The 22,836-nt window shown below is 41.7% G+C and overlaps 2 protein-coding genes across 4 annotated transcripts; both read right to left on the reverse strand.

The window, feature by feature from the left end:
• Nucleotides 1-2,493: 2,493 nt before the first annotated feature.
• LOC118390451 (eukaryotic translation initiation factor 1A, X-chromosomal-like) lies at nt 2,494-8,526 on the reverse strand. The gene is made up of 7 exons (XM_035781035.1): nt 8,303-8,526; nt 7,678-7,761; nt 3,704-3,807; nt 3,469-3,519; nt 3,269-3,350; nt 2,986-3,077; nt 2,494-2,794 (listed from the first exon to the last, which is right to left on the reverse strand). Exons 1-7 carry the CDS (start codon nt 8,316-8,318, stop codon nt 2,789-2,791), a joined length of 435 nt encoding a protein of 144 aa, XP_035636928.1. The 5' UTR covers nt 8,319-8,526; the 3' UTR covers nt 2,494-2,788.
• A 530-nt stretch (nt 8,527-9,056) lies between these two features.
• Nucleotides 9,057-21,429, reverse strand: LOC118390450 (ribosomal protein S6 kinase alpha-3-like). Of its 3 annotated transcripts, none has more exons than XM_035781033.2 (23): nt 21,305-21,429; nt 21,037-21,193; nt 19,800-19,844; nt 18,814-18,930; nt 17,011-17,092; nt 16,758-16,838; nt 16,544-16,623; nt 15,506-15,612; nt 15,235-15,272; nt 14,880-15,022; nt 14,668-14,738; nt 14,464-14,552; nt 14,210-14,274; nt 13,970-14,072; nt 13,170-13,294; nt 12,938-13,063; nt 12,745-12,834; nt 12,279-12,437; nt 11,076-11,237; nt 10,829-10,905; nt 10,583-10,700; nt 10,276-10,416; nt 9,057-10,184 (listed from the first exon to the last, which is right to left on the reverse strand). In XM_035781033.2, exons 2-23 carry the CDS (start codon nt 21,100-21,102, stop codon nt 10,062-10,064), a joined length of 2,208 nt encoding a protein of 735 aa, XP_035636926.1. In that variant the 5' UTR covers nt 21,103-21,193; nt 21,305-21,429; the 3' UTR covers nt 9,057-10,061. The 3 variants fall into 3 exon arrangements, with proteins under 3 accessions (XP_035636926.1, XP_035636927.1, XP_035636924.1); XM_035781034.2 differs by having other exon boundaries at nt 21,332-21,347; XM_035781031.2 differs by having other exon boundaries at nt 21,037-21,358.
• Between the last annotated feature and the right edge of the window lie 1,407 nt (nt 21,430-22,836).

Raw genomic sequence — 22,836 nt, forward strand, 5'->3', positions numbered from 1 at the left:
ATTATTACATTATTATTATTACACTTTCAAAAATACTAGTCGAATAAGACATGGGAGAGATGACGAATTTTGGCAAAGATATTTATTTATACTAATACAAATCAGTAGCGGATTTAGGTACGGGTGACATGGGCAGCATCTTGCGGGCGCTGGGGGAGGGAGGCAGGGCGCCATACAAGCTACAACTGCCACATCCACTTGACACAAATAGCCAAACCGAAAACTGCATCATTGATGGAAGAACCAACTGTAGCCTAATTAAATGCATGAAGTCAAAACGAAGTATTGAATTGCGTTCAATAGCTTTAAACGTTGCCATTAAATTACTATACTGAACAAAAATAAACATGTCAAGTGTTGGTCCCATGTTTCATGAGCTGAAATAAAATATCCCAGAAATGTTCCATATGCACAAAAAGCTTATTTCTCTAGAATGTTGTGTGCAAATTTGTTTACAACCCTGTTAATTAACATTTCTCCTTTGCCAAGATAATCCATCCACCTGACAGGTGTGGCATATCCAAGAAACTGATTAAACGTAATGATCATACTACAGGTGCACCTTGTGCTGGGGACAATAAAAGGCCACTCTAAAATGTGCAGTTGTCACACAACACAATGCCACAGATGTCTCAAGTTTTGAGGGAGCGTACAGTTGGCAAGCTGACTGCAGGAATGTCCACAAGAGCTGTTGCCAGAGAATTGAATGTTAATTTCTCTACCATAAACTGCCGCCAACGTTGTTTTAGAGAATTTGGCAGTACGTCCCAACAGGCCTCACAACCGCAGACCATGTACATGCATGGCACGTACATATGTGGGTGAGCAGTTTGCTGATGTCAACATTGTGAACAGAGTGCCCCATGGTAGCGGTGGGGTTATGGTATGGGCAGGCATAAGTTTCGGACAACGAACACTATTGCATTTTATCTATGGCAATTTGAATGCAGAGATACCATGACGAGACCTGAAGCCCATTGTTGTGCCATTTATCCACCACCATCACATGTTTCAGCATGATAATCCAAGGCCCAGTGTTGCAAGGATCTGTACACAATTCCTGAAAGCTGAAAATGTCCCAGTTTTTCCATGGCCTGCATGCTCACCAGACATGTCACCCGTTGAGCATGTTTGGTATGCTCTGGATCGAAGTGTACCATAGTGTGTTCCATTGGGACAATTTAACTGCACTGTCCAAATTACAGTAGCTATTACAGTGAAATAATACCATGCTATTGTTAGGAGTGCAGTTATGAACTTAAATGTATCAATTGGGTGGCAGGTAACCTAGTGGTTAGAGCGTTGGACTAGTAACCGAAAGGTTGCAAGTTCCAATCCCTGACAAGGTAAAAAAAATCTGTCGTTCTGCTCCTAAACAAGGCAGTTAACCCACTGTTCCTAGGTCGTCATTGAAAATAAGAATTTGTTCTTAACTGACTTGCCTAGTTAAAGGCAAAATAAAAAAATCAATTAGGTACATTTGGGCAGACTAGATACATTTTGAACAGAAACGCAATGGATGCTAAATGACTTAAATGTAAATGTATCAGTCTAAAACTTTGCACATACCCTGCTGCCATAATCGAAATCGCACCTAACCTGGAATAATACACATACCTTTCTCTTGCATTTCAAAGATGGGGGGGAAAAAAAGCTTTGTACTTTTACCAGATCTAATGCGTTATATTCTCCTACATTAATTTCAAATTTACAAAGTGTTTCCTTTCAAATTGTATCAATATGCATATCCTTGCTTCAGGTCCTGAGCTACAGGCAGTTAGATTTGAGTATGTCATTTTAGGCTAATATTGAAAAAAAGGGTCCAATCCTTAACACAATTAAGACTCAACTAGAAGGGAAGAACATAATACAGCATCAAACTTTATAGTAGACGCGCCGCGCCTTTCAACCTCTGCCCAGAAATGAAATGCGTGGAAAGCGTGGATAACGTGGTGACAGCATCCAAGCGACACTGGGTATTCTGCGGAGGTCGCTTTATGGTAGGTAGGCTTACCTACTGTCAGTCTGACTTCATAGCAAAGCCAGCCAAGTTCTGGGCTTCCGCAAAAAAAACTTAAGCTTAGAGAATGGCAGTGTTCAACAGGATCTAAATCGTAACGTATCATGGGTAAATTGACTGATCCACAAATAATCATGTAGTTATTTATGATGCAAGGTTCTTTGTAGATCTGGCAGTTGCCTGCACTGTCGGCTGAAATGTCAAAGCAGCCCAATATTTCTCCAGCGCTGCGCAAATCCTGACTAGGCTAAAAGGTTTACCAACATGTCAGGTACATGAGTTATACCTGCTTTCACCATTTTTACAAAGTGAGAGACTTCTGTTGCCAGACAGAAAAAAAAAGCATATAGAAATTATCACAAATAAGATACTTATTTTATTGATAATCAAAATCAAGAAAACAAACATTGGTAAAAATAAAATAAAAAAAGGGAGAGGGATCCTTTGTTTTTGACAAATCTCCAGACCAAACATAAAATGATTCAAGTTTTTATTGTAAACTCTGTTCTGTTGTTTGAGGGTATATTCCACATGATGGAATAAAAATACATTACAACTAACAAAAATATGAAGTGTGTGAACTAAAGTAGGTGTGCTGATGTTCTCAGTGACAGATTCCAGGCTTAAAGCAGTCTCAAGAGAAGGGAAATGAGCTGCCTCAACTGAGAGTTGAGAGCAGGGAGTTGTTGGCAAGGTTGCACTGCCTCTGCCAGTATAGAACTGTCCACTTTCCTCTGCATAAACGACTTGGCACACAATAGTTCTGATTCAGATCTGAGTGGAAGGGGAGAGACATATGTTACCAAGTTACCTGACCCAAAAGCAGACAAAGAATTCAAGCAAAATGGACAGAGCAAAACGCATTTCACTCAAATGTATATGATTTCAGTTGATTAACTGCATCACACAAATGATTACATATGGATGGCTTCCCTTGTAACTAGCAAGAGGAATCGTCTACTTACATCATCAATGTCCTCGTCGTCATCTCCAATGTCATCAAACTGAATATCCTCATCGTCACCAGGTCCAAATGTGTCAGTCTCATTGATTTTAGCTAGGGTGTTAGAAGATAGTCACAATTAATAAACTAGCCTACTTTAAAAAAAATAATAATTAAAGAGTGAACATGTGCCTATAATTGGAAGCAAGACAGATCTCCATTCCTGGCTTTATTTCATTTTAGTCTTAGGTTAGATGCTATTAACCTCCCTGATTCCCTCTTTTTTAGTGGCCCAAGATACTTACCATGTTCAGGAAGCTCCCCATAGGCCTTCAAACTCCTGGCCTCGTCTGCATTGTACTTCAGGATAACATCGGCTTTTTGGTCCTTCAGGCAAGAATGTAATGTAACCATTAGGACATATTCTCCGAACTTTGGGCCTCCTAGTGCCTTGGGTTGTATTATCATTAAAAAAAATACACTGCACATTTTTTATTAATATTACCTGGTAATCTCGAAGTCCCACAAGAATGATGTCTGAAGTATTGATCCAAACCTGCCCAGGAGCGAAGAACAAGATGTCAGCAAGGACAGCTTGGAGTATGGAAACTGTAATATTTCCAGCAGCATACAGTACACGTAAGATCTCAATTAGCTTCAGTCTACAGCTATTTTCCAAAACACGTGGTGGATATTGTGACTAATGGCACTACTATATAGGCTACTGTGTACACCATTACCTTTTTACGTAGCTTTCCTCGGATGTGGCATAGTCGCTTGACTCCATCAAAACACATAGCTTCCAGTCGTCCATTACCCAACATCTTAATCACCTGTGCATATTCTAGATTAGAACAGAAGTTCAGCCAGTTAGTCAATTCATATAGAGGGGGTCACGAGGTGGCTCAAATGTAAAAGCTGAACTGTTAACCGCCCTACTCCCTGGTTACAGTGACCGTATTACCGCCAGTCACCAGTCATGACTGAAGTCAAATTCCACATGACCGTTGAGTCACGGTAACTAGGCTTCTCCAAAACTGCACTCTGATGCCACTGATGGTCATTAGTAGCCTTTATTTATTTCACCTTATTAAACTAGGTAGGCCAGTTGAGAACAAGTTCTCTTTTACAACTGCGACCTGGCCAAGATAAAGTAAAGCAGTGTGATAAAAACAACAGAGTTACATATGGGATAAACAAACACAGTCAATAACACAATAGAACATCTGTATACAGTGTGTGCAAATTAAGTAAGGAGGTAAGGCAATAAATAGGCCATAGTGGTGAAGTAATTCAAATGTATAAATTAACACTGGAGTGATAGATGTGCAGATGAGGTTGTGCAAGTAGAAATACTGGTATGCAAAAGAGCAGAAAAACAAATATGGGGATGATGTAGGTAGTAGGTTGGATGGGCTATTTACAGATGGGCTGTGTACAGCTGCAGCGATCGTTAAGCTGCTCGGACAGCCGATGCTTGTTGGAGATATAAGTCTCCAGCTTCAGTGATTTTTGCAATTCGTTCCAGTCATTGTCAGCAGAGAACTGGAAGGAAAGGTGGCCAAAGGAGGTGTTGGCTTTGGGGATGACCAGTGAAATATATCTGCTGGAGCACGGGCTACGGGTGGGTGTTGCTATGGTGACCAGTGAGCTGAGATAAGGCAGAGCTTTACCGAGCAAAGACTTCTAGATGACCTGGAGTCAGTGGGTTTGGCGGTGAATATGTAGCAAGGACCAGCCAAAGAGAGCAGACAGGTCGCAATGGTGAGTAGACTGCGACTGCATCCAGTTTGCTGAGTAGAGTGTTGGAGGCCATTTTGTAAATGACATCGCTGAAGTCAAGGGTCGGTAGGATAGTCAGTTCTACGAGGGTATGTTTAGCAGCATGAGTGAAGGAGGATTTGTTGCGAAATAGGAAGCAGAGTCTAGATTAAATTTTGGATTGGAGATCCTTAATGAGTCTGGAAGGATAGTTCACAGTCTAGCCAGACATCTAGGTATTTATAGTTGTCCACATATTCTAAGTCAGAACCATCCAGAGTAGTGATGCTAGGCGGGCGGGTGCGGGCACCTATTGGTTGAAGAGCATGCATTTAGTATTACTAGCATTTAAGAGCAGGCCACGGAAGGAGTGTTGTATAGCATTGAAGCTTGTTTGAAGGTTTGTTAACACAGAAGGGGCAGATGTATACAGAATGGTGTCTGCGTAGAAACGGATCAAAGTATCACCCGCAGCAAGAGCGACATCATTGATATATACAGAGAAAAGAGTCGGCCCGAGAATTGAACCCTGTGGCACCCCCATAGAGGTGGCCAGAAGTCCGGACAACAGGCCCTCCGATTTGACACACTGAACTCCATCTGAGAAGTAGTTGATGAACCAGGCGAGGCAGTCATTACAGAAACCAAGGCTGTTGAGTCTGCCGTTAAGAATACGGTGATTGACAGAGTCGAAAGCCTTGGCCAGATCGATGAAGGCGGCTACACAGTACTGTTTTTAAAAAATCAATGGTGGTTATGATATCGTTTAGGACTTTGAGCATGGCTGAGGTGCACCCGTGACCATCTCGGAAACCGGATTGCATAGCAGAGAAGGTACGGTGGGATTCGAGATGGTCGGTGATCCGTTTGTTCACTTGGCTTTCGAAGACTTTAGAAAAGGCAGGGCAGGATGGATATAGGTCTGTAACAGTTTGGGTTAGAGTGTCCCCCATTGAAGAGGAGAATGACCAGCTGCTTTCCAATCTTTAGGAATCTCAGACGATACAAAAGAGGTTGAACAGACTAGTAATAGGGGTTGCGACAATGGCGGCAGATAATTTTAGGAAGAGAGGGTCCAGATTGTCTAGCCCTGCTGATTTATAGGGATCCAGATTCTGCAGGACATCAGCTGTCTGGATTTGGGTGAAGCAGGAGGAGGGGGGAGCTTGGGCCAGTTGCTGCAGGGGGTGCTGAGATGTTTTTTTTTTTTTTTAAACCTTTATTTTACTAGGCAAGTCATTTAAGAACAAATTCTTATTTTCAATGACGGCCTAGGAACAGTGGGTTAACTGCCTGTTCAAGGGCAGAACGACAGGTTTTGTACCTTGTCAGCTCAGGGATTTGAACTTGCAACCTTTTGGTTACTAGTCCAATGCTCTAACCACTAGGCTATCCTGCCGCCCCGTAGGCCGGGGTAGGCAGGTGGAAAGCAACAACCTGGCATCCTCTGACGGGATGAGGTCAATATCCTCCCAGGCTTCTACTATATGCAGGGGGAGCAAATAAGAGCTGTTTGAATCAGGGGCCTGGCTGAAAGCCATTAGCTAAGTCTCGCGCATGGCCGCGAGCTCCATTCCCTTTAATTTCTAGAGACAAAGGAATTGTCTGGTTGGAATATTATTGAAGATTTATGTTAAAAACCATCCTAAAGATTGATTCTATACATCATTTGACATGTTCCTACTAACGTTAATGGAACTTTGACTTTTCGTCTGGACTTAGTGCCCGCGCATTGTGCATTTGGATTACTGGACTAAACGCGAACAAAAAGGAGGTATTTGGACATAAATTATGGACTTTATCGAACAAAACAAACATTTGTGGAACTGGGATTCCTGGGAGTGCATTCCGATGTAGATCATCAAAGGTAAGTGAATATTTCTAACGCTATTTGTGACACCTCTCCTTGGTTGGAAAATGGCTGTAACTTTTTTGAAATCTGACACAAGAGGTTGCATTAAGGAGAAGTTTCTTTAATTGTATGTTTAACACTTGTAACTTTCATCAATGTTTATGAGATCTGACAGGCCACCATTTAAAAGAGGATCCCAGCTTTCACCTCAGCCATGCTCAAAGTCCTAAACGATATCATAACCACCATTGATATAAATATATCACTAGCCACTTTAAACAATGCTACCTTATATAATGTTACTTACCCTACATTATTCATCTCATATGCATACGTATATACTGTACTCTATATCATCTACTGCATCCTTATGTAATACATGTATCACTAGCCACTTTAACTATGCCACTTTGTTTACATGCTCATCACATATGTATATACTGTACTCGATACCATCTACTGTATCTTGCCTATGCTGCTCTGTACCATCACTCATTCATATATCCTTATGTACATATTCTTTATCCCCTTACACTGTGTATAAGACAGTAGTTTTGGAATTGTTAGTTAGATTACTTGTTGGTTATTACTGCATTGTCGGAACTAGAAGCACAAGCATTTCGCTAGTTTGGCAGCATAATTTCTGCCTGGCTTGACAACGACCTTAGTGGTTTCATTTCTGATATCCATCGTGGCAGTGGCAGATTAGCTAGTTAGAGCTAACTCTGTATTGGTGGGGCAGAGTTGAGGGAAGAAGCTTTTACTGTAAACTTGACCCTGTCCTTATGAATTAAAATATTACAGGTGGAGGCGTATCTTTTTATTCACATAGCCTACCACAGATGAGCAGCATTTCCTCCCACTTTTTTCTCTGTCCATGGTGCTGATACAGATTTCGTGACAACCTGTCATTCACTCATTTTAATTTTGGTATTTTTTATATAGGGACATAAAACTAAAACTGGGGGGCACACGTTTCAATTGAGTGGGTTTAAGCCCCCTTTGCCCCCCCTCACGGAGCAGGCCAGATTGACAGCAATGTCAAAACCGGCTTGCTAAATGTACAGGTTAAATAAGGTTGAAGGGGGTCCATGCACTCACCTTGGCCATCCTCTTTAAATACCAGTTCTCTCTTTTCTGATTCATTCTCGTTCTTACCACGTCGCCGATTCTTTCCTCCCTTACCTGTAATGAGAAGATGGTAGATTGTAAATATGTGGCACTGGTAACTGTAATTCCAATTCCACCTTTCATTGGCATCATAAGACAAATAAACACAGATAAATAAACCAACCACATGCCTGTTATCTAGCTACAAAGATTAACTAACCCATTTTACATGTGGTAGTTAACTAAATGTGACCGCGATTAAGGCAGAGGCTCAAGATGATGGAAACCGCTGGGCAGGGATATTGTTGGCCTACCACTAGTTGATGGTAGTCATTCTGTGGCGCAACAGAATGTGACAAAAGCAAGCAAGGCACTTCACTTAGCTGGATAATCGCCATTTGAATTCCTTATTTTAATAGTCTAATTACGTTTAAATAAACAACGAGGATGGTTGTAACTAAGGTTAACGTTTCCACGCTTTCAATACTTGTTCAATGCCATACCGTACCTTCCTCCGGTTACGTTGCTAAGCATGGGCCGGGAAGCGAGCTAGCTAGCTAGCATAAACTCCCCCTGAAATGGAATAACAACCAAAGACAACATATTTGATGCGTACCTTTATTCTTCGGCATATTCCCAAACGAACAGACTTCTTTAAACGAGTCCTGTTTTTTCCGTAACAAATTAACTAGCTAGTTTTATTCAAATTGAATGGAAACCAATCGTTGACGATGTCACACACTCTTTACAAAGTTAGCTAGCTAAACCAGAGATATTAGAGAAAGGAGATGGGAATCTCCTTGATCAATGAATAGAGGACCGTATAACGCCCCAACCAGCAGACTGTCGACCAATCGTGTTCACGTTGTACTGCGACGTCACGAGGTTGCTAAAGTCATCCTCACTTAATCCCTTCTAAAAATTGTTAAATCAAGAAATCTGCCTTTTTTTCCTCGAAAGTACGTAATGTCACGATTCCAAATCTATATGATATGACAGAAAACAAGTTAGCTATCTCGGGAAAATATTTAATGTTGTACTTCTTTTTCACGAAATTCATGCTAATGTTTTTTTGGAGCTAGCGCCCAATTGACTCCCATTCTCTCCTTGAAGGAGATCTCTTCCTATAGCCCAGAATGCATTGGTCGTCCTATTGACGACGTATGAGCAAACTACACACTGGGCGTTAATACCAATCCAATTGAGTTTCCCATCTCCTTAACTAAGTTTGGCCAGATATACTTTTTTCTTGCGAAACCTCTTCCTCTTGTGACACCATACTGCCCTTGCGTGAAGCAGCATTCTTTTCTAAAAAGTGGTTCTGGTCTCCTACATTGTGGCTTTCAGTGGAGGAAATAATAAAATACTGATACAGTTGATTGTATATTTATTTATTCGTGATAATTTGAAAAAAAAAATAAAGTTACAAAATAAGCTGCAGACACTTGCCTGGACTACACCTGAGAATTTTTTTTTTCATCTGTTAAACATGGATAGACAGATGCCAAAGCAGAGGCGAAATACAGTGTCTATTCTCACCTCCATCTAGCATGTTACATTTCACAGCAGCTTCTTGGAAAGCCCTTTCCTTTAAAACAAAGCTGTCCTGTGGCCTCAAACATGCACACCAAGTAGAAAATGTTTCATTCATCCACATACAAAATTACATTCTTAATAGGCTCTTAAAATTAGACTGTAAAAGTAATCCTAATTGCTATAAGTATATCCCTTGTTCACGTGTTTCCCTTTATAAATCATGAGAAGGACAAAAAAAATGTAAAGACTGAGTAAAGCAAAAAAAACGTTTGACCCCTGCCCCAACACAAAGGTCTGAGAGAAAGTGCAGCAGCAGAGGTGAGCACATTTTCTCCCCCCAGGTTTGAAAGGGTCTTGGTAAACTGATCGTTGTAGAATTGAGGAGTTTGCCAGATAGATGGGTATAAGCAATAGCCCATATTGAGTACCTATCGTATCTTCTCAGATTTACACAAGTGCATAGGTAGTGGTGGTGTGGGGGGGTGATACTGGCTTTTGCCATCTTGTGCCCCATGCAATTGGAGGAAACATCCTTGTAATCCTCTTTAAACCCCTTCATCCCACAGTGCTTAACTCAATCTCTGTTTAAACAGACCTATAGGAATCCATACAGTTAATTCTATTTTTTTTTCTGGTAAATATATCTAATTTTCATAAAATAATATATACAGTCTTGTAACTCTTGATCTGTGGGCAGTGAAGATTGTACACGCAAATACATTGTCAAGTTCCTTTTTGGTCTTACACACTGTTCTTCTAACACAGCTGGAGTCAAAACTCACGAATGCACTGGTGCAGTAGCATTAAACAGGTGAGATTGATAGTAGTGGCAGATGGATTCACAGGGCTGTGGAAGTCAACTTCTTCACTCCTCTTCGTTGAGCTAATGAGGAGTGTCCTACAGGGTCCAGCACAGGGGGAACATGCATGTTCAGAGCAGAGTAAGTGGCTGCCATCGCACCCTGTAGGAGGAAAAAGAGAAAAGTCTTGGAGTCTTAAATGTATCAATACCCAGGAGAGACTATAGTGCATTGAATAAAGTTTTATTGTTACCTTGACCAAATGAGGGGTATCATGTCTATTGAGCTGGTACTTGGGCAACCGGTCCTTGTGTACTATCCAGGAGTGTCGCAGCACTTGAGAAGCAGTTAGCCTCTGGTGGGGGTCCACATGCAGCATCTTTGACACTAGGTCCTAAAGAAAGCAATTCCAAAGTTCAGTTTGTGCATTAAACTGCCATTACTACAACATCAAGTGCATTGTGCTAGGAACAAAGTATTTACTTTGGAAACTATTATCATAGAGTAATTGGATACTATGGAATGCAGTTTCAGTCGTCCAACCGATGTTCCAGACATACCTTGGCCTCTGCTGAGACAGAGTTCCAGTAGCCGCCTGTCAGAGAGAACTTTCCACTGCCAATCCGAGCTAAGACCTCTTCAGGAGTATCTTCTGGTCCATTGGCAAAAGGAGTGAACCTGAAACATCAAGAAAAACACATACTTCAAAAGGACCTCTAACATATGAAAGTACTTAATTGGTCCTCTTAAATTGTATTGCACATCATTGACTATTGCCTGCATTACAGTTGATAGAGCACACATACCCAGTAAGCATTGTGTAGAGCAGTACTCCCAGACTCCAGATATCACACGCTGCATCATAGCCCTGTTTCTTCAGCACCTAACAACAACATTAAGTATTGCACACTGCATTAGAATACAGAAAGCAAAGAACATTGTGTTACATACTAGACAAACATATTGAAAATTGAAAACACAGACTAGTTATACAGCAGACAAACATTAGCTGAGGATGCAGGTACTAGTCACAGAAACATGTAGAGGAGACACCTCAGGGGCGACAAAGTTGGCCGTGTAACACGGAGTCATCAGGAGCCCGTTTTCAGCTCTCAGCTGTTTGGCGAAGCCAAAGTCACAGATCCGGATGGACTCTGGGTTTCCAGACTCATCCACATACAGGATGTTACTGGGCTTCAGGTCTCTGTGGACAACCTGAGCAGAGGGACATATATTACATCAGTGACATCCTAAGTCAGTGAGTCAAATTTCATAGATTGCCAACTCATATTTCTTATATAGTGTGAGGTTGACCATGCGGTAGGATTTTAATAGCGATGAAATGAATGGATTTTTCTTGCCCAGAGTGAGGCTTTTTACTTGCAAGTGAAGATAATAATAGCCAGCAAAATGTAAAGTATTTAGAAAAATAATAAACTGGATCAAATAGAGCTCCTCAAACAAAAACAAGCAGCATGCCAAACTGTTCCCTGTCCTGTCCCTCAATGAGGACAGGCTTCTTATAGCAATACCAATGGAAACCCTTACACATACTATATCTGGTCAATTAACATTCAAAGCACATGATATACCATACAGAAATGTTCAGCTAAATATATGTACCTATACCAGCACACATCTCAATAAAGGTGCTAGCATTCTTTAATCGTCAATAACCTGGGATATATACATGTACGTCCCCCGGAATAAGCTACTACCACATTACTCGTACCCTAAATAACCATGCGCTCAAACACGCCCCCATTTCCCATTAATTCTCTGAACAGAACTCTTCAACAACGAGAAAAACAGGTACTTTTTGCAAACAATTCTTTACCTTCAATCTAGCCATTACATTACCATAGCATGTGCCCTCAAATGTTCATTTAGCTCAGAAAAAGCATGCCCAGCACTACAAACAAATGGTTGGCACGCCCATAACCAAAATGACTGTCGGCGTAAATTCTAAGATGCATTTCTCTCGTTACAGGCGAACGGTCGGCCGCACCGAAGGACATAGGTAAACACATTCAATTCAATAAATATATGTGGATTCTTATGAACCCATAAAGCGTTATTGATATAAGGTATGTCTTTAAAATTATGTGACAAGATCATATGTGGATCGTCACATACAGGAAAAGGTGCATATGTTGCTTTGAAAGTACCGAAGTGCTCTAGGTAAAAACAATATAATACATACATGGAAGGCATAGTATATTAGTGTAATGTCTCATAGTGATGGTGATTGCTTACCCCCTGTACATGCAGGTACTCCACAGTTTTGGTGATGGTGTGGAGAACAGCACTGGCCTCCCTCTCAGAGAAGAACTTCTGTCGGAGGATCTTATCCAGCAGCTCCCCTCCTTTCATCAGCTCTGTCACCAGGTACACGGAGCACCCATCGTCATACACCTACAGTTAACAGAGCACAACCTCACACTGTTACCTAGAGATATACTCACAAATAACATGAGTCGTTAGAAGAGTATTCAGCGCAATCACAAAAAAACCCACAAAAGAAACATAGACAGGTGGCGTAATTAGTCAGAGAAAATAAGCCCATAACTCACTCAGAACATAGACATACTAGCCAAACAATGAAACTACAAAACACGTGAATCTAGAATAATAGCACCATCTTGCTGTAACTTTCAACTGTGGCTCAAAAGCAAAACAGTGTCGCTTGCTTCATGAGCATACTGCGGATGTAATGACTCACATCTTTGAGAGTGATGATGTTGGGGTGCTGTCCATAACGCAGAATAATCTCCACCTCTTCTGTGGGGTCCCTCTTGGCCTTACTGATGATCTAAGATAATAACATCAGTAATGACCGTTAATCATACCATTCTAAACATGGGCAGCCCCAGAAGGAGAAACTGACAGTGTTTAAGGACAGTGTTACAACTCACCTTTACAGCATACTCCATACTGTTGCTCTTCTGAACGCAGCGTTTGCATATGGAGTAAGAGCCTACGCCGATGTCCTCCTTCACATCGTATACATCACTGAACGGTGCTGCGTTTCTGTGGAGTTGCTGAAAAGACAAAGATTCAGATACAGAGACCAGTTCTGTTATTTTCACACACAACCATATAATAACAGCAGATCATACCCCATAATGTATGTGTATGTGTTGGTACCTGTATTGAGGTCATGTTCATGCTGGTGGTCTGTGGTGGTTGACTCTCCTCCTTCGAGATGGCCACGAAGCTGAAGCCTCTGAAAAGCTGGTGGGCGTTGGCACTCGGGGGACAGCCAGGAGAGTCTGTAGGGACAATCCTCACGTCAATCCACTCGCTACTTTTCATTGACACAATTAATAATTATAATGATAGTGGGTATTTATTCTTCTGGCTATTGTTAAGTTCCAATTCGCCACTTGATGCAAGAGTGATATACCGTTGGGCGATGTTCCCATTTAATTCATAAAATAACACGATGACAGATTAAACTTGATGGCGATGGTTTGTGGTCGAGTAATCCGGGTTGACTAGCGGTAAAAACCATGTGAATCTCCCAATTCACCCATGCAGCCCTACTATCTGTTTGCCTGTGACCCTATACGCCTGACCCACCACCTGACCCATAACCCAAGTGAGACTGCTCTCTAGTGGTGAGAAGACCAAACAGCCACAACACACATCAAAATGGTTCTTACACTTTTATTTGTCCTATTTCACGTGTGAATTGGAAATGAGTTTTTTGCATATCCCAATTCCTGGGAGAGTGGGATCACAGGCAGGGTCAGCCACCATCAACGGCAACTCTGTGAGCAATGGGCACAGACATATTTTTCATCTTGTCGGCTCTGGGATTCAAACTAGCATCCTTTCGGTTACTGGCCCAACACGCTAACCGCTAGGCTACCTGCCGCCAATAACACTGTTCAGATTATGAAACTGTGTATTGTAAAAGCGCCAAACAAGAACCTTTTATTTACCTCGTGGAGTTTTTGCAGTGAATTCAGAGTCAAAGTAGACCGTGTCATCAGGTCTGCCACTCACAGGTTTAAAGGGGGGATGGATTTCTCTCCTGAATAATTTCTACAGGCATACCAAGAAAAAGGGATGCTAAATGGAATAAACCTAAACATGCATGTTAAAAACACAAAAATACATGTATAATACATAAGGACAGCGTAGTAGGCAGATGGTACACATCTGAATAGCCAAAAACTTACATTCCAGTCAATAGTGGAAAAGAAGAAATGTCTCTTGATCTCTTCCACTCCGTCTGGACCAGCACCTGTGAACAACAAAAAACATACACATCACATCAGGACAGCTGGGGTAATAGGATTGCAGTTGTTCAAACATTCGGTGCTGTTTCAGTAAAGTCGGACTAGCGTTTTTTCGTTTGAGTGTGTTTTATTTGAGCCACCCATTAGTTACAAGACACAGCAGAAAATAAAATTTTAGTGATGAGATTGATTACCCAGTCTGTTGCCTGGGTTGCGTTTGAACAGGTTACGTAGGAGAGACTGGGCCTCTTGACTCAAGGACTGTGGCATTCCCAGCTTGGCCCTGCAGTGCAAACAAAAAAAGTACTATGGTAGATGAAGAACAAATTATGGCTAACAATTTTAACAGCATGGTAAAACTGGTACGAGAGAATGGGAGATGTTGAGGGAGGACGCACTTCAGTATCATGGTCATGGTTTCCTTCCGATCCTTCCCTTGGAAAGGCAGTGTTCCCGTCAACATCTCAAACTGGGGAAGACAAAAACAGTGGTCCTGTCAGCCATTGGACACATTGGCCCATACAGGCAGATATGAAGGCACACTTGATACCAGTCAGATATTTGAACACATCCCAGAGTAATAAAAGGTAAAAGAGCAACAAGCATTCACCATGAGCACGCCGTAGGACCACCAGTCGGCGCTAAGGGTGTGTCCTCGGCGGTTCACGACCTCTGGTGCCATGTACTCCACTGTTCCGCAGAATGAGTAGGCCTTGTTTTCATGATCAATGGACTCTTTACTCAGGCCGAAGTCTGGAACAAACAAAGGGCAGCAAAATGAGCCTGTGCTTAAATTCTATTCATAATCAAGCAGAAAACTGTACATAGGCAAACTGAGGGCTCCTAAAATGACATGCAAAGGTATTAATATGACTAGCAGTGCTTTCCTATTGTGCTTGGTGAATGAGTCAGGCTAAGTGTGAATATGAAGCATGAATATTTAATAGAAGCAGAGCATTACTCACCAGTGAGTTTGATATGTCCTTGCTCATCTAACAAGATGCTGAAAGGACAGAGTGATCTCAGTCAGAGAGGAAAACAACATCCACCAGCAGAAACTCACAGTAAATAGACAGTATATAACATTGTCCCTTCTACGCTCCAAGTTGATTTGACTCAAAATAACGTTTGGCTTAAATATGAATAATACACATGTATTTTCCAGGTTGCTAATTGGAAGAGAAACAAGTACCTAATGTGCATAAGCAATGTTTATAGCATTAGTGTGATAGGTACTTCTCAGGTTTAAGGTCTCTGTAGATGATTCCCAGGCCATGCAGATGGTCCAGTGCCAGAGCCAGCTCTGCCAGGTAGAACTTCACATCCTCCTCTGTGAACATCACCTGGGAGTATGGAGACAGGCCGATTTAAAATAACATACCTACTGATACACAAAATACACATAAATTATTCAAAATGTGTCCCTTTTCTAAATATACTGAACAAAAATAACCATTTAAAAGATTTTACTGAGCTACAGTTCATATAAGAAAATCAGGCAATTTCAATAAATTCATTAGTAATAATATAATAATAATAATATAATATATGCCATTTAGCAGACGCTTTTATCCAAACGACTTACAGTCATGTGTGCATACATTCTACGTATGGGTGGTCCCGGGAATCGAACCCACTACCCTGGCGTTACAAGCGCCATGCTCTACCAACTGAGCTACAGAAGGACCACCTTCTAGGCCCTAATCTATGAATTTCACATGACTGAGCAAGGGCACAGTCATGAGTGGGCCCTGGAGGGCATAGGCCCACTCTCTGGGGAGCCAGGCCCACTCAATCAGAATAAGAGTTACCACAAAAGGGCCTTATTACAGACAGAAATACTCCTCAGCACCCCCCCTCAAACATCCAGCAGGTGCAGAAGCCGGATGTGGAGGTCCTGGGTTGGCATGGTTACACGTGGTCTGCGGTTGTGAGGCCGGTTGGACGTACTGCCAAATTCTCTAAAATGACGTTGGAGGCGGCTTATGGTAGAGAAATTAACATTAAATTCTCTGGCAACAACTCTGGTGGACATTCCTGCAGTCGGCATGCCAGTTGCACGCTCCCTCAAAACTTGAGACATCTCTGGCATTGTGTTTTGTGACATTTCTTGGGAGAAATAAGCTATTTGTGCTTATGAATATCATCTGGGGTCTTATATTTCAGCTCATGAAACATAGGACCAACACTTTACATGTTGCGTTTATATTTGTGTTTAGTGTAAAACAATTATAAATCGTAGAAAACCCCCCTCAGGATTAGAATTTGGTTTACCTCTTTGGACAGCCGTGTGAATAAATCTCCACCCCTGAGGAAGTCCAGAATCAGGTACAGCTTCCCTTCTGTCTGGAATGCTGTGAAGAATCATGGGTACATGTTCAACTCAAAACACATCTGTAAGTTTTGATAATCTCTCTTTACATCAGACGTAAAAAAAAATATATATATATATATATATATATGGCAGGTCAGATGTCTGATAACTCACCGTAATGTAATCGGACGATAAAAGGATGGTTCACCTCCACCAAAATATCTCGCTCCATCTTAGTCCGGACCCTATCTCGCACTGGTTATACGTGATAAGAATAATAAGTGAAATCCGGCTATATAGAATTCAACAAGAAAGATTGATAGTTGTAAAGTAGTTCTAAACCCAAAAAGATAGACACTGTAGTTGTAAAGTAGTATTCAATATAAACAAATTCACAACAAACAAAAAAATCTGTGCACTAGTGTACCTTTCAATGTGGCCTTTTTCAGCACCTTCATAGCATAGAGCTGTCCAGCATCAGGCCCTGTTATTTTCTTCACAAGGAACACCTGAACATCAATAGACAGAGACACAAATCAGTTCAGTTGTTAATCACAACATCTTCCATCAATTTGTCAGTCTCATTTACACAAATGTTTAGAGATATGATCATACTTCCAACCATAATTCATACAGTTGAAGTCAGAAGTTTACATACACCTCACAATTCCTGACATTTAATCCTAGTAAAAAGTCCCTGTCATAGGTCAGTTAGGATCACCACTTTATTTTAAGAATGTGAAATGTAAGAATGATAGAGAATGATTTATTTCAGCTTTTATTTCTTTCATCACATTCCCAGTGGGTCAGAAGTTTACATACTCAATTAGTATTTGGTAGTATTGCCTTTAAATTGTTGAACTTGGGTCAAGCGTTTCGGGTAGCCTTCCACAAGCTTCCCACAATAAGTTGTGTGAATTTTGGCACATTTCCTCCTGACAGAGCTGGTGTAACTCAAGGTTTGTAAGGCCTCCTTGCTCGCACACACTTTTTCAGTTCTGCCCACAAATGTTCTATAGGATTGAGGTCACTGCTTTGTGATGGACACTCCAATACCTAGACTTTGTCCTTAAGCCATTTTGCCACAATTTTGGAAGTATGCTTGGGGTCATTGTCCATTTGGAAGACCCATTTGCGACCAAGCTTCAACTTCCAGACTGATGTCTTGAGATGTTGCTTCAATATATCCACATAATTTCCCTACCTCATGATGCCATCTATTTTGTGAAATGCACCAGTCCCTCCTGCAGCAAAGCACCCCCACAACATGATGCTGCTCCCCTGTACTTCACGGTTGGGATGGTGTTCGTCGGCTTGCAAGCCTCCCCTTTTTCCTCCAAACATAACAATGATCAATGTGGCCAAACAGCTCTATTTTTGTTTTATCAGACCAGAGGACATTTCTCCAAAAAGTATGATCTTTGTCCCCATGTGCAGTTACAAACCGTAGTCTGGCTTTTTTTATGCCGGTTTGGAGCAGTGGCTTCTTCCTTGCTGAGTGGCCTTTCGGGTTATCTAGATATAGGACTCGTTTTACTGTGGATATAGATACTTTTGTACCTGTTTCCTCCAGCATCTTCACAAGGTCCTTTGCTGTTGATCTGGGATTGATTTGCATTTTTCGCACCAAAGTACGTTCGTCTCTAGGGGACCTTCCTGAGCGGTATGACGGCTACGTGGTCCCATGGTGTTTATTGTTGCGTACTATTGTTTGTACAGATGAACGTGGTACCTTCAGGAGTTTTCTGGGGTCTTGGCTGATTTTTATTTTCCCATGATGTCACGCAACGAGGCACTGAGTTTGAAGGTAGGCCTTGCAATACATCCACAGGCACACCTCCAATTGACTCAAATGATGTCAACTAGCCTATCAGAAGCTTCTAAAGCCATGATATAATTTTCTGGAATTTTCCAAGCTGTTTAAAGGCACAGTCAACTTAGTGTATGTAAACCTCTGACCCACTGGAATTGTGATACAGTGAATTATAATTGAAATAATCTATCTGTAAACAATTGTTGGAAAAGTTACTTGTGTCATGCACAAAGTAGATGTCTTAACCAACTGACCAAACTATAGTTTGTTAATGTGGAGTGGTTGAAAAACAAGTTAATCATTCCAACCTAAGTGTATGTAAACCTCCGACTTCAACTGTATATGAATAATATTATCATTAAGAAAAATAAACATTACAACCAGGTCTATAAATGTCAACCTCACACAATAATTTACCTTCCCAAAGGATCCCTGTCCCAGGACTTTGCGCAGCTCAAACTGCCGCGGATCAGCCTTTTCAGAGCCCTCTTTAACATGGTTTGTGATACTGATCTCATTCACAAAGCCCTCATCCTGTGAAAGAAAAGAGACACAGTCAAACCAAAGCCAGGCGCGACCCAAATACACAGCACAGCAGTATGGAAAAAGACAACAATACACAGCAATTCTATAAACAAAAGCAGATGTGAGTACGAAAACAAACACACGAGACATGCAAAGAATAAGCAAATATACAAAGCAATAGAATGAATCAAATCAAATATATTCACAACCTTTTGATTTAAAACCACACTAATAAAGAGACTGCATACTTAGCACCTTTTCTCTGCACTAAAGCAGAGAGCCCTACTGTGAGAGGATGGAGAAATAAACTCCCATGCTTTCCCACCAAAACACAACACCAAACCAGACCCACGTACAGCACACCAGCTTACAGTGAAGTCCTTCTTTGGCCCGTGTTCTGCCCAAGCAGAGGCCAAATCCCCCATGCCGGTGCTGGGCCAGCAGAGCCCCTCTCCCTGTGTCAGTGTTGCCGACAGGCTGCGGTGGGGGAGACTGCGCTGCACTCGGATCAGCCGGGACTGACAGCTTGCAACTGGTTGCCATGCCACCAACACCCCCTCCCATTGCATCAGAGGTGGTGTGGAGGAGGATGACTAAAGACACAGTATGCTCCCTCTCTCTTTCACAGTCACTCTCAGGCTCTTTCTTTACCCCCTCATCTTCGCTAACCATTTTCTTCTCCTTTTACTCAGACGACCCCACCACTACGCCACTTTAATACATAGTACTCAGCATTATTGTGGAGTGCCTGAATGTAGGTGTTTGAGCAAGTGAGTAAGAGAGAAGAAGAAAACACAACATAAACACACCAACTGTGGAAATTAGACAGTCAGGAAGAAGACAGAAGTTGAGATTATATTTATATTATTTTAACTTACACTGCATGCAGTATCATCATCATCCCCCATGGAGTCATCCATGACCTGTACAACACATAAAACATATCATCTCTCTCTATCCCTTAAGGTCCTTGTATAATTGTACCCCTTAGCCACGCCCCTAGCCCTACTGTCATTTGTATACTATTTATGTGTACTTGTGTCCCCCCATCTACCTTCGTATTGATTTATTATTGTTAATAATAAAAAATAATAAAAAACTCAAAATTGAGGTATTTTTGGACACTGTCTAAATATGCTTCAGGGCCAATTGTTTAGTTGATTATAAAACATATAAATACAACTATTTATTAATAAGCCTAGTTTACACATTAGAACTTGTCCAATTAACATTGCATGTTCCTTGTAGTGAGTGAATTACCCAAAGGTCAGCCAGCCCAGCAGCTAGTGAGTGAGTAGCTAGGTGAAACAAAACACTAGGAACAAGAACACCTTCCTGATTGTGCTGCACCCCCTTTCCCCTCAGAACAGCCTCAATTCATCGGGCATGGACCACATGGTGTCGAAAGCGGTCCACAGGGATGCTGGCCCATGTTGACTCCAATGCTTCCCACAGTTGTGTCAAGTTTAGCTGGATGTCCTTTAGGTGGTGGACCATTCTTGATAGACAAGGGAAGCTGTTGAGCGTGAAAAACCCAGCAGCGTTGCAGTTCTTGACACACTCAAACCGATGTGCCTGGCATCTACTACCAGAACCCCATTCAAAGGCACGTAAATATTTTGTCTTGCATTCACCCTCTGAATGGCACACATACACAATTCATGTATCAATTGTCTCAAGGCTTAAAAACTCCTTATTTAACCCGTCGCCTCCCGTTCACCTACACTGGTTGAAGCCGATTTAACATCAGTGACATCAATAAGGGGTCGTAGCATTCACCTTGTCAGTCTCATAGAAAGAGCAGGTGTTCCTAATGTTTTGTGCACTCAAGTGTATATTGCGTTAAGTTTAACCCCACCACAGCTTCCTTCCGGCCACAAATGTCTGTTGTTACAATGTAGCAACCTGCACTTGAGAAAATTAGATAACTTAAGATCACAATGCTGTCCTTTTGTTAATAGTTTAAGTTTTAAAATCCGTTTGTGCGAAACCAAAACGAGGTTGCTGTCCCACAAACTCTAGGGAGGACGTCAACTCACAAGAGACCGCTGCAATCATTGACGACAAAATGACAGCTACGGTGGCCATAGGTCATTCATTTCCATGCCTATTTACCTCTGTTTCAGAATTGCCCAATGCCATTTTCTGCCAAGGGTCTGCTCCAAACTGTGCCAATGGCATCTTCGACAAGAGTTCAGTCGCGAGCTTCCAGTGACTTGAAGCTTTCAAGGGTTGAGATAAATACAAATATTTCTTGAGGTGGGGGGGGTCTCTGTTCAACGAGAAAAACAAAATCGTAAGAGGGTTTCAATGTAAACGCGACTGTAAGTATACACTACTTTTATCACTACTCCTAATGTTTTCTTGAAACTACATAGCTTACACTTTTTTCCACAACAAAATCTCTCACTTCCGTTCTCAATATGGCGCCGTGGCTGGGTGTACCTGTCTGTCAGAACAGACTGAGGAATGCGTCACCCTTATGCCATTGGTTGGCAGGAACAGGATACCGTCCTCAAGACAGGTAATAAGCAATAAACTAAAACGTATCAAATATGCCTTGAGGTGGCAAATGTCACCTAGGACTTATATTACAGTGGGGTCCTATTAGTCAAATAGCCATGTCATTGTGTAACATTTATTTTTATTTGACTAGGAAAGTCAGCTAAGAACAAATTCATATTTACTATGATGGCCTACCAAAAGGCCTCCTGTAGGGAAGGGGACTGGGATTCAAAATACAGGACAAAACACACATCATGACAAGAGATAACATTACATAAAGAGAGACCTAAGACAACAATATAGCATGGTAGCAACACAACATGGCAGCAGCACAAAACAGTGTACAAACATTATTGGGCAACATTGAGCCTCCCATCCATGCTATATATATATATATATATATATATATATAGTTTGGACACACCTATTCACTCATTCAAGGGTTTTTCTCTTTTTTTATGTAGAATAGTAGTGAAGACATCAAAACTATGAAATAACACATATGGAATCATGTAGTAACCAAAAAAGTGTTAAACAAAAACTAATTATATTTTAGATTATTCAAAGTAGCCACCCATTGATGACAACTTTGCACACTCTTGGCATTCTCTCAACCAGCTTCACCTGGAATGCTTTTCCAACAGTCTTGCAGGAGTTCCCACATATGCTGAGCACTTGTTGGCTGCTTTTCCTTCACTCTGCGGTCCAACTCATACCAAACCATCTCAATTGGGTTGAGGTCAGGTGATTGTGGAGGCCAGGTCATCTGATGTAGCACTCCATCACTCTCCTTCTGGGTCAAATAGCCCTTACACAGCCTGGAGGTGGGTTGGGTCATTGTCCTGTTGAAAAACAAATGATAGTCCCACTAAGCGCAAACCAGATGGGATGGCGTATAGCTGCAGAATGCTGTGGTAGTCATGCTGGTTAAGTGTGCCTTGAATTCTAAATAAATCACTGACAGTCTCACCAGCAAATCAACCCCACACCATCACACCTCCTCCTCCATGCTTCACGGTGGAAACCACACATGCGGAGATCATCCGTTCACCTACTCTGCGTCTCACAAGGACACAGCAGTTGGACTCATCAGACCAAAGGACAGATTGCCACCGGTCTAATGTCCATTGCTCGTGTTTCTTGGCCTAAGAAAGTATTTTCTTCTTCTTGGTGTCCTTTAGTAGTGGTTTCTTTGCAACAATTTGACCATAAAGGCCTGACTCACACAGTCTCCCCTGAACAGTTGATGTTGAGATGTGTCTGTTACTTGAACTCCGTGAAGCATTCATTTGGGCTGCAATTTCTGAGGCACTCTAATGAACTTATCCTCTGCAGCAGAGGTAACTCTGGATCTTCCTTTGCTGTGGCGGTCCTCATGAGAGCCAGTTTCGTCATAGTGCTTGATGGTTT

Source organism: Oncorhynchus keta, chromosome 11, assembly GCF_023373465.1.
Source record: "Oncorhynchus keta strain PuntledgeMale-10-30-2019 chromosome 11, Oket_V2, whole genome shotgun sequence".
Taxonomy (NCBI): Eukaryota; Metazoa; Chordata; class Actinopteri; order Salmoniformes; family Salmonidae; genus Oncorhynchus; species Oncorhynchus keta.

Coding starts and splice junctions, on each gene's coding strand:
- LOC118390451 (XM_035781035.1), bottom strand. Junction 3,520..3,703: donor GAGGAAAGCTACGTAAAAAG/GTAATGGTGTAC, acceptor GCTCCTGGGCAG/GTTTGGATCAATACTTCAGA. Junction 3,351..3,468: donor TGGGACTTCGAGATTACCAG/GTAATATTAATA, acceptor TCTTGCCTGAAG/GACCAAAAAGCCGATGTTAT.
- LOC118390450 (XM_035781033.2), bottom strand. CDS start 21,102: ATGCCATTGGCACAGTTTGGAGCAGACCCTTGGCAGAAAATGGCATTG. Junction 17,093..18,813: donor GACAGGGATCCTTTGGGAAG/GTAAATTATTGT, acceptor ATTGATGTTCAG/GTGTTCCTTGTGAAGAAAAT. Junction 16,839..17,010: donor GAAAAAGGCCACATTGAAAG/GTACACTAGTGC, acceptor ACGTATAACCAG/TGCGAGATAGGGTCCGGACT.